The sequence below is a fragment of the Schistosoma mansoni genome, chromosome W (genome assembly GCF_000237925.1).
Source record: "Schistosoma mansoni strain Puerto Rico chromosome W, complete genome".
NCBI classification, from domain to species: Eukaryota; Metazoa; Platyhelminthes; class Trematoda; order Strigeidida; family Schistosomatidae; genus Schistosoma; species Schistosoma mansoni.
Genome location: NC_031502.1, coordinates 7,098,587 through 7,113,355, shown reverse-complemented (window position 1 = coordinate 7,113,355; position 14,769 = coordinate 7,098,587). Strand labels below are relative to the sequence as shown.

The 14,769-nt window shown below is 35.5% G+C and overlaps 3 protein-coding genes across 3 annotated transcripts; 2 read left to right on the top strand and 1 right to left on the bottom strand.

Annotated features, from left to right (window-relative positions):
- Positions 1-281: 281 nt before the first annotated feature.
- Smp_116270 (putative hypothetical protein) lies at positions 282-380 on the top strand (the record flags this gene model as incomplete). The annotated part of the gene is made up of 1 exon (XM_018800061.1): positions 282-380. One exon carries the CDS (start codon positions 282-284, stop codon positions 378-380), a length of 99 nt encoding a protein of 32 aa, XP_018653912.1.
- Positions 381-4,526: 4,146 nt separating this feature from the next.
- Positions 4,527-4,913, bottom strand: Smp_203380 (uncharacterized protein; the record flags this gene model as incomplete). Its single annotated transcript, XM_018800060.1, has 1 exon — positions 4,527-4,913. The coding sequence occupies one exon, from the start codon at positions 4,911-4,913 to the stop codon at positions 4,527-4,529; it is 387 nt and encodes a 128-aa protein (XP_018653911.1).
- A 5,844-nt stretch (positions 4,914-10,757) lies between these two features.
- Smp_139040 (hypothetical protein) lies at positions 10,758-11,012 on the top strand (the record flags this gene model as incomplete). The annotated part of the gene is made up of 1 exon (XM_018800059.1): positions 10,758-11,012. The coding sequence occupies one exon, from the start codon at positions 10,758-10,760 to the stop codon at positions 11,010-11,012; it is 255 nt and encodes an 84-aa protein (XP_018653910.1).
- Between the last annotated feature and the right edge of the window lie 3,757 nt (positions 11,013-14,769).

Sequence of the window (14,769 nt, the reverse complement as noted above, 5' to 3'; positions counted from 1 at the left end):
TAAGTTAAGTAATCTTTTGAAAAAATCAGAATCTTTAAAATGGTTTAATTCATCTACAAACATTGGTCATTTCATTTTATTTGACTATCTTTTTCACTATTTATCAATTTTTTCTAATTTATTCCCTAAAGGAAGTTCAAATACGTGATTGTATCGATGCATTCCTTGTTGTCTATGCTATTGATGATCAAAATAGTTTTGAAGCAGCTAGATTAATCGTTAATGCATTGACACCATTGAATGATACAAGGCAATGTCCAACGTTGTCATCATCAAAAGCAATGAATAGTCCAATATCAGCCGTACCTGGATTAATCTATCTTGTTGGTAATAAATCAGATTTAGTCAGAGGTAGACAAGTATCTATTGATGGTAAGTGATTATTGATGTCATTTACTATAAGCTCTGACATATCATTCCAATAATGACATCATATTCATTCTTGTATTGTTTGTTTGAATCATCTCATTGATCAGTCTCTTATTGGCATATGTATACCTTGTGTGGATTGCCTCGATATCGCCTTAAGTCAAAAGCATTGTAAACGGAGATAGATGGTAGCTAGCAGTGGAATCCAGGACGTGAGTTTCGTCCTACTTTAGATTTGTCAGATGGATGAACCTGCATCCCAGAGTTGATGTTCACTCCGGGACTCGAACCCAGTATCGTTCTTTGTTTGAATACAAAAATGAATTGAAACGTCATCTCATTGCGCAAGCTAGTAGCTATCTAGACTCAGTAGCCAAACGGGTAATGTGGTAATGTTTGAAGCTAACAGCTCTGGGTTCGAGTCTCAGAGTAAACATCAATTCTGAAATGCGTGTATATCTGGCTGACGAATTCCAACTAGGACAGAACACGCATCCTGGATTCCACTCCTAGCCACCATCCATTTCTGTTTATAATAACATCATATTATTTAATTTCTAGATAATGAGTGTTATCAAAATATTGAATTTCTTTATTATCTATTCAACTGTAACAAAATAAAAATCCATTATATCTACTTTGTTCATTTTACAAAAAAGCACTAGTATGCAGAAACACTTTCATACTGTTGAACTAATTGAAATTCCTACTGAATACTTTTTAGAAACATTTCAGATTAACAATACATAAATATCGATTGCTTTGTCAAATCCCTTTTTAATTGCTGTACAACTTTTTTTCTCAATCGTGTATGACATAATGCAGTTATAGTTTTTATTTTATGTCGCCATCAAATAAACTCGGATAATTTGCTAATGAGTTTTATGAGTAGCTCAACTTAAACTAGAGGGTTTTTTAGGTTATTTTGTAATTGTGATTGACTTTGAATAACAGAACGATCCCTTCTTTTTTCGTTTATGTATCGCAGATTTACAATCGAAATATGATCGAACAAGTTGGTTTTTCAATTATGTTGATATTAACATTGTCCTGGATGATTTACCTAACTGATATCGTTAAGTATGGTATATGAAATGCATATTTTAATCATTTTTCAGTGAGAGTATGAAGGAATCTATTGTTTGAATACATGATACGTTACTTAGGATGATATGTCAAACAGAAATTACCAAATAATAGACCATGAATTATTTTATATTCAGGAATTTATAACACACATTTTCACTATAAGGAAAAAACTATTCGTTTAACTTTCAATCTGACCAGTCAGCTACGTTTTGATGGTCACCAAATTAAGATAAATTTGATGTACAGAGTAGTAAGCATCTTCAAATGTAACTTAATTGTTTACTTACGCCTGTTACCCCTCATGGGGAAGCATGGGTTGCACACCAGGATTTTCCATCAAATTCTATCCTGGGTAATCCTCCCTAGTTGTTTCCAATGGCCACTCATTCTTTTGATGTCTGCTTCTAGTCATCGACAGAATGTGTTTAACTGCAAACATGAAGTCAAAAGCACTTGAAGAAAGCTTGCAAATGTTATAGTTCAATCAGGCAATATTTGCAACTTCAATTAAGCACCTATACTTATGTTACATCAATGGAAAACAGTTTATTGGCATTTCTGATTAAGTAATGATGACTTTTCAGCTACAAACTCATAGTTCAAAAATGCAATTAGTTCCTCTATATTATCGATAAGATACCATTTACCGATTCAAAATAAAAAGCTATTACGTGCTGAGTCTTTTTCGATTCTATTACTGTAATAATAATTAAAACTGCATTGAAATACCATAAAGTTGGTTACAGCCTGTTCCATCACTGATGTGAGGATAGAAATAGATAAGGAGTTAGTTTATCTAATAATCTTGTGAGCACTAATTATTATTTGAGAAGCGAGTTCAATTTAAGTGTTGTGAAAACGAAAGTGACCTGCAACTATCATGTATATCTTCGGCGCTAAATTAACGTTAGTCGGCTTCTCAAGTTGTCAGAGGTGCAAAGGTGCAGTAGGACTATCTCCATTGGGTTTTATGAGTTCACTATCTTATCATCTGTGTTTTTAATCATCAGTAATCCAAAGGGATTGTTAGCTAGCCATAGCAACACTGTAAGTAAAGCTGCTTTCTGGTAAAGCGTATTAGGTACAATGATGGTGATGTTCAAACTAATCCTCTCATCTTTAAACAACAGCTTTGGTGGCTTGAACTTACGCTTCAAATTACATCAGATTTCCCGGCACTAGAGCTGAACGAAAAATTAGCAGTGAACTAGTCATCTTATGGTATCATGTCATTAAATAGCGAATAGCTGAAGTAAATTAGTTTGCGTTTGTTCTTGACAACTCCGTAGAAGTGGTTCCAAAGATAATACAGCTTAGTGGCTTCAAGGATTACCAAAAAATGGCTTCCCGTCAACATTAAAATGAATCTTCTACTAAGTAGAATCTATCACAATTGTATACGCATTGAAACTGTATTACTCAATGCAAATAATTTTCTACACACTATTGTCACTATTTAATATCGAATGTTTCCTGGCGCTCTACTGTGCCCATGACCCATTGTATTATTAATAATAAAATCACTAATGAAGTAATAAATTCTTTATATAAATTTAATTAGAGACAAGGGTTAATCAGTTAAGAAGGCTGGATTAAATCAATACAACCCAGAAAATGTTGTATATCGCACAAAAAGTTAATTAAGTATAACCTGTTGAAAAACCCATCTAAATTAGGACTCATTCATTAATTATGTTAAAACATTTATCTGAAATAAACGATCCGATCAGAAGCCATGGAGATAAGAGAAAAAGTTATTCCTTAATTAAAACTATTCTAAATTTTATTTGTTAAATTAATGATAAATAAAATTGAATTTTAGTTCTTTTATTTAAGTAAATTGGTATAAATATAGTTGAAATCATGAGTCAATTGAAGCTAAACCACCAGGGAAAACCTGAAAGCACTGGACGGCCGTTTCGTTCTATTGTGGGACTCCTCAGCAGTGCGCATGCACAATCCCGCTTCATGAGATTCGAACCCAGGATCTACCAGTCTCCGGCCAGAGCACTTAACCGATAGACCACTGAGCCAGCATCCGATGGTGTTTACGTCTAACTCCAACCAATCCAAAAAGTTGAGCAACCGTTCACCAATTATCTCCAGTGAGTTGATATCTCCCAACAGACCTGGTTGAACTCCACGGGTTACTGATTCTCACTAGAACTCCAGGAAATACCTCATGGAGCCAGTCACTGGTCTGGCTTCAACCGACTCATGATTTCAACTATATATAAACAAATTACTAAAAATCTCCACAGAAAACCCCCTTAAATTGTTATATCTCAATAAGAATAATGAATGGTAACTATTAGAATCTAATTCTAGACTAATACTATTCATATATTTTTATTGTATAATTAAGTAGTGTACCAATTAAGTAGCTAAACTGTGAATATTCATGTTCCTTTTATTAAAAGCTTTATTTTGACCCAGAGATTATTATTATACGATTTACCATTCTTGAGTTACGCTCAGTCTATTAATTACAGTCTCCCTCAATCACAGACACTTTCGGCTAGATCTTGTACAAATGTTATTTTCTAATATATAGTGTGATGTGGTCCGTTTGGCTTGTATATAAACCCAGTATGTTTGAAACAAATTATTTATGTCTCGAAGGCTGAGATTTGCGTTCTGGACTCAAGAGGTGGGGCTAAGCAGGAAGAAGGATGGATAAGGACTGTAGACTACTGGTACGGGTTTATTCTTCATTGGTCCAGTCAGTAAATCGCTGTTCTCTAATTGCCGGTGTCATTACATTATACGTTAATGGGGCACAAGGCCACAAGTTATAATGTGGTGTGGTCTACTTATATCCATATAAGTAGTATATGGTGTGGGTCAGACATAGAATGTATTTTGGCAGAAGACCGATGAGGAAAGAACTGAAATGAAACGCAAACGTCTGGAAAATGCATGAGCAATGGAATAAGAGAAGAAACAGTGAAGATTGAAACAATTGGTTGTTAATTTGCAAATTGACTGTTCATTGTTTGGTTATCAGAATTTACTGAGATAGTCTGTAATCTTTGCTTAAACATATTCGATTGTCCCCAGTCGTGTTCTCATTCACTACATTTGGTGTCGCTGCCAACCAGTAGGAGGAAGGGTGCTGTTCTGCGGACGCCGCTGCGGGTCTGGAGTTGAGGTGCTAGTTGGGGCAGTCTGGTGTGGAGAGTTGGCGTCGAGTTGAGTGTTCTGGCGGGGCGGCGTTGGCTGTAGCGGGTGCTGTCGACGGAGAGGAGCAGTGGGACGTGCGGCTGCTGGGCGGACATCGGATGTAGATGGCTCAGCAGGCCGGTGGAGTACGGGTGTTGAACGTCCCAGGTGCCGGGTGGATGCGGATGTTGGTGCCCCGGCAGGTCGACGGAGCTATGGAGGTCAGCGCGTTGCAGACTCGACATTCTGACGGAGAGTTTGGCACAGACTGCAGTGAAAGAAGACAGTGGCATGGCGAACAGAACCACCGCATGAACGAATGCTTTAAAGGGGGGATGAGTGTGGTGTGGTTTACTTATATCCATATAAGTAGTATATGGTGTTGGTCAGACATAGAATGTATTTTCGCAGAAGACCGATGAGGAAAGAATTGAAACGAAGCGCAATCGGTAGGAAAATGCACGAACAATGGAATTAGAGAAGAAACAGTGAAGATTGAAACAATTGGTTGTTAATTTGCAAATTGACTGTTCATTGTTTGGTTATCAGAATTTACTGAGATAGTCTGTAATGTTTGTTTAAATACATTCGATTGTCCCCAATCGTGTTCTGTTCACTACAATAACATAAACCAATTCAGATAATTCTTATTTCTGTTAGTTCAAGTTTAATTTTTTTCAGAGTTAGCTAAATAGTCCACCATCTTGAACGTTGATCAAAATTGATAAAAAATATCGGAAATATATAAAGGATAGAATAATAAAAATAATAAAGAATAAAATGCAATTAATAATCAAATCAATAATTCGAACGGTTTTTGGAAATCCTTGAGTGTTTTAGTCTACTTTTAGTTCTCGTAGCAAGCACTTAACCTTTGAACTAATGAGTTGACATCTAATGGCATATATAAGTAACTTCAATCAATTAGTAATAATGAGCGATCATTGTTGAAAACCATTGATGGGTATCTACTTCACACTAGACTTGGCTAAACTACACCAGTGATGGTATCTCATTGGAACTCAAGGAATTAACTTTTGAAATTAGTCGCTAATGAGCATATGACAAATGTAGATGTAAATGGCTTGTGAAAATTGTAGAACTTGTATATTTTATATCGCATTTTCATGAAGAAATGACTGTCCAGTGCTTCTTGGCTCTCAATAGTTGTCTAAGTAATGTTCATCAGTAATGTAACTTATGGACCTTCAAATTATTATTTACATGATTTATTAGTTAACCCGTGGAGCATCATGATTTTCAATGACCATCAACGTTAACTACTAAATTAGTGATGACGATTATCGATTTCCAACCATTTAGCTGTAACTAAAAATCTCTAATTAGTTTTCACTAGCACTTATATAAATAATGAATATGTGACAGTTTAGCGTCAGGTAATATTATATTAAATTTAACCTGGATTTATATAACCCGTAAATTACATAGTAACTTATCGCAGTTTCGATATTCTACCGATTTCACCTGGCACTAGAATGTGAATACGTAGATATAGTATTTTGGCTTTGATATAAGCATTTTTAAACGTCTTGCAAATACCAACTATATGGGAGTGGTTTTCAAATGTATATTAAATTTTATGTTCATTATGTACTCAGTGATGATTTGCACTTTTTGAAAAATCTAGAATATTTAGTTGAGCTTGTTAGTTCAGAAATCTCTGTTATCTTATAAGTTATTTGAAGTTCTTTCTGTCTAATTATTTAGTGTTTACAGAAGTATAGTAATGTGAACTATACAAATTTGTAAGATTTAACAATAATATTGTTATTAGAAGGGGTTTTGTGGAGATTTAGTATTTTCATAGTTGTGTGATAGGAACTCACTGAAGACAATTAGTGAATGGTTGCTGAACTTCGTGGATTGGTTGAAGTTAGACATAAACACCATCGGATGCCGGCTCAGTGATCTATTGGTTTAGTGCTCTGTCACGAGACAGGTCGGTCCTGGGTTCGAATCTCATGAGGCGGGATCGTAGATGCGCACTGTTGAGGAGTCCCACAATAGAACGAAACGGCCGTCCAGTGCTTCAAGGTCTTCCCTGGTGGTCTAGCTTCAATTGACTCACGCATTCAGCTATGAAAATAATATTGTTGTGAACGAGAATACAAACAGAGACAACCAACTGTATTTCAATACAAAATTACAGAATCTCTTCATAAAATATGAGAATTATACACTGAATACTTCATTCGTGAATTTCCATCATATGTCCTTCACATTCTATTCTCTACAACTTGATCTTCTTAGCCTTCTCCTGACAGATTTTCCACTTCCGATTAGTGTTAAATGCTACTTATGTTAATTATCTTAAATTATCACAGAAATTATTATCTATCACAACCAACAACAGCTAAGTAGTAAACAATATGTTAAATAAACTACATAACAAATCAATAATTTTAGTGTCTTTAATAACATAAATTTCTTTTGGGGGGTGTTTCTTTTTTTCTCGTTACATTTATTCTTATGCTCTTAAACAGTTGTTACTAAGTATCGTGCTTATTTATCACTTAACCACTCAGATATAAACATTAAAAATCAATTAAAAAAAGAAGTAAATTGTATTTTTGATAGTGATACATGTAAAACTAAGATTGATTAAACTGTTTATTTCTATTTCTTATTAAGAATCAAAACGAAACAGAATCACTTGGTTAAGTAAGGAGGTAAATAACAAATTAAAAGGAGAAAAAAAGGAAAAAAGAGTTTACATTCACGATAATAATTTGCTTTAATTACCGATTAAGTGCTCTGGCGTGAGAATGGTAGATCCTGGGTTCGAATATCGCTAGGCGGGATCGTGGATGCGCACTGCTGAGGAGTCCCATAGTAGGACGAAACGGCCGTCCAGTGCTTCCAGGTTTTCCATAGTGGTCTAGCTTCAATTGACTCATGATTTCAACTATGAAAATACTGAAATCTCCTCCAAAACCCCTTCTGAATATTATGAAAGCTAAAATAAAAGAAATAGGGATTAAAACAAAATAGAGACTGTATGATATGCATGTATAAATAAACATCTTACTGTAGTAGGTATTTTCATGTTACTACCATGAATTTAGTTCTTCCTTTCTCTTTAAGATGATGCATTTTTTGGTTTTCATTTCAAGTTCAGTTTTCATTGATCACTTGACTGCTTTTCTTTTATTTGAATCCTCTGAACAAAGATAGTTACACTGTGGATTACATTAACTTAACAGTAAGCATGCTTTTTTTTTATAAAATAAAACCGTGAGGAAGACAATAATAATATGAGATGTTAAAGAAGAATTTGCTGATGATAAGTTAATGATTGGTTGATTTTGTGTAAATTGTTGTAATTGTACTTCAAAGAATGCGAAATTAAGATTTGTTTCCGATTATGTCTGGAAGCCTACAAATCTCTAATACATTCTCTAATGGATAGTCACAAATTTAATCATGAAATCTTGCACTATAACTCCACCTGTTGCCCTTCTAAGATTACTGCCAGTTCCAAGCCTGGAAAAACTAGGAGGACTGTGTATGCAGATATCAATCACATCTCGAAGGAAGCCCTCCTGCTTAAATAGACTGAACCGGAAAATATTATTTGAACCATTTAAACTCTGGCCTGAGAGTTGAAGAATATTTACTTAAAAAGTTATGACGCCTCATACTGAAAGCCGAGATTCTTCGGAAGTCACGATACCGATATCACTTCTAAAAACCAGAGCGACGCTTGATGTATGTACATGGAATATTCCCACAATGTTGGAGATCGGTAGAACTAGTCAACTAGCAGCGAAAATGAGAAGACACAACTTTTTGGTGCTTAGAATAAGTCTAACTGATTGAAGTCATTTTGGACAGAAAAGGTTAGCTTCGGAAGAGGTGGCGTTCTACTCTGGTCATTAAGAAAAAAATGCTTCGCACACAAAACAATATAAACTGATGTTGTTCAAAGAAGCACGAAAAACACTTATAGGATGAGGATCTCATGGATCCAGAATCATCGAAACACTTTCCAAAATATAGAAGAAAGAGATTACGATGAATGTTATCTAGTATTATGCACCCACCAATGATATCAGTGAAAGAGATAAGTTTTATGGGAGGCTGCAGTCTATCAACGAGAAGTGCCCGAAAAATGGTCTAACCTTCCTGATAGGAGACCTAAATGCCAAGTTCGGAATAGACAACACAAAGTATGGAGATATACTAGGACGGCGTGAGCTAAATGAAAGGAACGAAAATGGTGAGAGATTTGCAAATTTATATGCCTTCTCCCACAAATGTATACATAAAGCTATATGCATCTCACCTGATCACATTACAGGGTACCGGATTAATCACACTACCATCAATAAATAATTCAGAAGATTTTTGGAGAACATGAGAACAAAGAGAGGAGCAGGTGTAGCTTCAGACCACCACCAGATTGTCACCAAGAAGAAACTAAAGCTAAAGACACACTGTGAAACTGATAATATAGCGTGGCAAAATTTTAATACAGCCTTCCTTTGAGACGCTGGCAAACCTAAAGAATTCAAGATAGGTCTCAACAAAAAGCTTCGATCCTTGCAAGATCTACTTCAATAAGAGGAAACAACTATTGGAAAACAACAGGAAAGGAGTCAACGAAGTACTGTGCCACAACAAGCACCAGCATTAAGAAAAGATCTCTGATGACACCTTAATCAGGGTTCAAGAAGGGAAAAACAAGAAGACGACAATTAACATCAGTCGAACTAGAGCAGAGTAATTCAAGGCACAAACCGAATACAGAGGTAAATAAGAGTGTGAAGAGGAGCATTAGATGTTACAAGCAGGAGACCTAGAGACGGCAGCGGAAAAAGCTTCAAGATAAGGAAATATTAGGCAACTATATGATACAACGAAGTATCAGGGAAATACAGTAAACCAAAGCAACCAATCAAGAACAAAGAAGGCAAGTCATTCACTGAGATTCAAGAACAGCGAAACAGGTGGGTAGAGTACTTTGAAAAACTTTTGAATAGACAAGCTTCACTGAACGTACCGGACAACGAAGCGGCATACACAGACCTTTCTACAGATGTCACCCCACCAACAAGCAGAGGAATAAAGAGTGAGAAAGCAGCAGGGGCACTAAATTCAGGCATAAAGATTACGTAAAAGATGCTCCACATTCTATTCACAAAGATTTGAGAAGAGCGAATGCCAACAGACTATAAGGGATAATATCTCACCAAGATACCAAAGAAAGATCTCAATAAGTGTGAGAACTACAATGACATCACAAGAAAACTGCATTTCAGAAATGATGTCAAATATGAGGAAAAACTAAGAAGTATACACTAATTATTTGATACTGGAACTTTTCTCACTGTGTTATAATCCAGTTTTACACAAACGTTGAATGATGACTATGTTCTCTTCTGTTTTTAGCTCGTGGATTTTTTAAGACAAGAGTTTCATTATCCTATTAGTTTACAAATGTGAATAGTTAACAGAACATTTTATTCAGCGTATAAGGAGTACACAGTTTATTAAAGATCCCAGTATGAAAATCATCCATTATCTTATCATACTGTTAGTATGGGTTTAGGTTAGAAGTTATATTATCAGTTTGTTAACATTAATTAGTTCGGCAACATTTCTGCAGTCAGAAATGCACTAAATTTTGATAATATAAAATTATCTTCACAATTTCTGTAAATTAATTTCACAGGATAATGACAATGTTAACAATTAATATGCACTATTAGATTGGAACATTGGAATGAGTGACCCGAATATGACGCCATTGGATACAGCTTTGTAGAGTAATAAGAAAAAAGAGGATGGAATTTGATCGTAATGAATAACTAATCTATATAGTTTGATTTCAGAGGGCTTAACTGACAAACGGTGATAATATATTCTAGCTATTGACCTTATTATCCGCCCTAGGTACTCCAAGATTTTAAAAATCTTTAAAAACCTGAAAATGGGATCTGGTGATAAATGTAAAGAGTAAAGTTTAAGAGAATTGAACATGAGATTTTTAATTAAGTGATTTTATTGATTTCACCTTTTACTGACTTTTTGTTTTCCCCTTTGTAACAGAAGGCCGTCATTTAGCCTCAATACATGGAGCAAAATTTATCGAAGTTTCTGCATCGTTGAATCATATGGTTGCAGACCTTTTTGTATTGCTAATTGGTCATCTACATGAAAGTGAACAACGTGGCAGAGATCCTCGTCTACCTGCTGAAAGAAGAGTTAATCCATTACAATCAAATTCATTGACAAGTTCATCAAAGTCGATAACAAACTCTAACGCAGTCAATACTTCTAAAATATTAACTGTTACCAAAACAAGTTTTAGTAAATTCCTAAAAAAACATTTTAAACGTGTTAGTCAAGTCAATGACCAACTGTGTTAACTACATGAATTTAATTCTACTGAGAACTTTTGATATTTTTGAGCTTGACTACTTACAAGTAGCTAAAGTAAATTGAACAAATTTCAGAAAGGCAGTTTCAGTTAGTTTCTTTATCGACGTAGTTAATTGTAACCAAGACTCAAGCTTCTCGACAGAATAAACAACATATCATGTTAGACTAGAATAATCTATTACTAGTTTCATAAGTCGTTAGACAAAATATAAGACTTTCCCACTAGCTACTGTTTTTTTATAACTATAATGTCGGTATTCTGATCCACCTCCCCAACTGAAGAATTCCAGTATAGTACTTAGTTCTTATACATATATCATCAAAAGCTTTCATTAACTGATTTATGCACATTTTTCTGTCCATGAATTATTCACACCTTCATTTTTTATACATACTAAGAGGATTTGTGGCGGACCAAAAAGTATATCAACTCAAAAATACTAATAAAGTTATTACGTCCAAAAGTAAATATATTAGTATACAATTTATAAGTTATGAACACAAATAAAAGTTAAGGGAAGTTATTTAAATCTGCTGGCTGGTGCGTGTTCTGTTGTATTTGGTGCCAGAATTCACAATTGTAGATAATTATTAAACCCACTGAGGTTGATATGGCTCCAGTAAGATAGCCAAACGTAGAATACAATGGGAATGTTACAACAGTCTATAAATATAGATGATAGTCAATCAATAGTTCAGTTATCATATCCACAAACATTGTAGAACGAGAGGCGTGTGTATAAGAGTGTATTCATTTATGAACAGTTAACAGTGTCGTGCTATGTGGGATTCAAGAACGGAAGGAAGGAATTAATCAAGGTCATATACTTAAACAACAAATACAATTGTTTAGTGATAAATTTACAGATTGTAAAAATTGACAAAATAAATGCGAAAGATAGCGAAAGCTATTTCCAAAATAGGTTTGTTAAGCCTAACTCCACATAGCTCCCCCTGGAGTGTCCGGAGGTAACACTAGTTTGTAAAACACAGACACAATGGAAAATGAAGAGTGAAGTACATGGTAGTCAAACACAAAGTGTTAATGTACATGGATGCACTCGATCACAACAAAAATGAATGAATATATGGTCAGTGAATTAGTTGACTAATAATACGGTGCGAAACTGTTGATAAACTCATAAAATAAAAATTGGATTGTTTATTTTTATGTACAATTATTAAATAATTACCTAGAATTCACTCGTTTATTATTGTGACATAATTCTTGCTTTGAAAAAAGAAATGTAACAAAACGAGTAATTGTGGAGAAATGTACTTAATTATATGCACGTGTGAAGAAAAGAAGAAAAACGTTTTTATTAGGCGATTGAGTAAATTCAACAGTGTACTGTATATCAATGAATGTTTGTTTTGATTTTGCTATTCAACAAAATGCACATTACGCTTAGGTTTCTTTACGATTCTGCTGGAACGTGTTAAACAAGTAGGCTTAGTGCTCAGTTTTTCATCCTCCTCTGATCTATCAGTAATTAATGGGAGGGGTTGTTTATCTACAGTGTTATCTTCTTTGTCTTGTGGAGCTTCGTACAAAGCTGGTTTTATTTTATCTAAAGAAATGGTCTTACCATTTCTGATGGTGATGAGGTGTTAGCTTATGCGTTTAATTACTTTATAAGGCCCTTCGTATGGTTGTTTCAACGGCATCGGCTCGAACAAAAACGAATTTACACGTTTCCAGGCGTTTATCAAGTTGCACGCGATTGTTATGTTGGCGCTGAGGTATTGCTTTGATGTTTTACATCGCTCGCAAAAAAGGCTCACAAAATGATTAGGACCACTTGATGTTTTTGATTCTTGGTTGACTAGTTGACCTGCTAATGTTAGTGTTGACCATAAACTAGTTCGGCGCTTGTGAATCCTATATCTTCCTTGATGGTTGAACGAATTCCAAGGAGTACAAGTGGTAAAGCGTCGCTCCACTTTGATGTGTCAGCTTGTGCCATCAGTGAGCCTTTAAATTAACGGTGGAATCTCTCCACCAGACCATTAGCTACTGGATGATAAGCTGTTGTTTTGATGTGGTTCACACACAGAAATCTAGTAAACTCCTGTAATAGGATGATTGAAATTGGTAACCACGATCTGTAGTAATTACTGAAGGTAATCCATAGTTTGATATCCATCGAATAAGGAAAACAGATGCTACTGTTTCTGAAGATGTTTCTTTGATAAGGCATGATATCGCCCGTCTTGTGAACCTGTCCACCGCGATAAGAGTGTGCGCGAAGGAATTTGATGGTGGCAGAGGATCAACTAAGTCTAAATGAATATGCTGAAAATGTTTGTCGGGTATAGGGAATTTCCCGATCGGGTTGATTGTGTGCCATTGGACTTTGCTGAGTTGACACTGAATGTAGCCTCGCGTCCAACGTTTAATACCCGAATTATGTTTAGGCCAGACGAAACGTTTTGTGATGAGTTTTGTGGTAGCTCTGATACTTGGGTATGACAGGCCATGTAGCTGTTGAAATATTTTTCGATGACAAGCTTGTAGCACAAAGTAGCTATTATTACCCGTTGAAGTGTCGCAAATGATGGATGAGTCTAAGAAAGGTATAGGTACAGATTTCAGATTCAAGTTAGACTTTTCTTTGCAGGCTTTCAGATTTGCATCATCTACTTGTAGTTTCGCTAGAGTTTCGAGACTTATATCGTGGTTGTGTACCAGCATAGATAAGGCGTCTGCGACGATGTTGAAGTATCGTTTGATGAACTGGATGTCTGAAGTGAATTGAGAAATGTAATCCAGTTGTCTTGCTTCACGTGGAGAGTGCTTGTCGTACGACGTGTTAAGAGAGTAGCATAGAGGTTTATGGTCAGTCATTACAATAAAATCGCGACCCTGTAATAGAAAGTTGAAATGTTGAAATAGGACACCGAATATTCACTCTGAAAGTTTAATCACAACGCCATAACTTTTGAAACGTATAAAGGGGGTGTGTAAATGCTGTACATGTTCTACCGTGGATGAACTAGCAATCAAAACATCGTCGACATAAACAAATACAAAGTCTAAGCGTCTTGCAAGCTCGTCCATGAACCTCTGAAATGTCTGAGCAGCGTTTTTCACACCGAATGGCATTCTCCAGGAATCAAACAAACCAAAAAGTGTGATTATGGCTGTTTTTAAATATTTCCAGGTGCCATCGGAATTTGATGCTACACTCTAACAGGGTCTAGTTTCGAAAAGATATGCTTTACGTGTAGGTTTAGAGAAAAGTCATTTGGATGAGAAATAAGGTACCTGTCTGGGGTAGTCTGGTTATTTAAACGACGGTAATCTTCACATAGGCGGCAGCCTTGGTCTTTCTTGGGAACCATAAGTAGAGGCGACGCCCATGGGCTACTAGACTGCCGAATGGTGCCTAGGTACATCATGTGTTCAAATTTTCGTTTCGCGATCGTTAACTTGTGTGGTGCCAGTATTCCCGGCCTAGCGCTTATTGGTGGGCCAGTAGTAGTAATGTGGCTTTGTACATGATGTGCGGTGCATTCGTGTCGATAATTAACTTTTATGATCCACTTGTATTTCGACAAAATGTCAGTGAAAATTTTATTCACGGGTTTTATCACTCGAACAATATGAATTTCATAGTTGGGGGTATTTTTACCACTAACCTGTAAACGTGTATTCTTGTCGGTTAATTTCTTTTTATTCATATCTACTAATAAATCATGAGCGCTGAGGAATTCAGCTCCGAAAATAGGTTGTTTGACTTA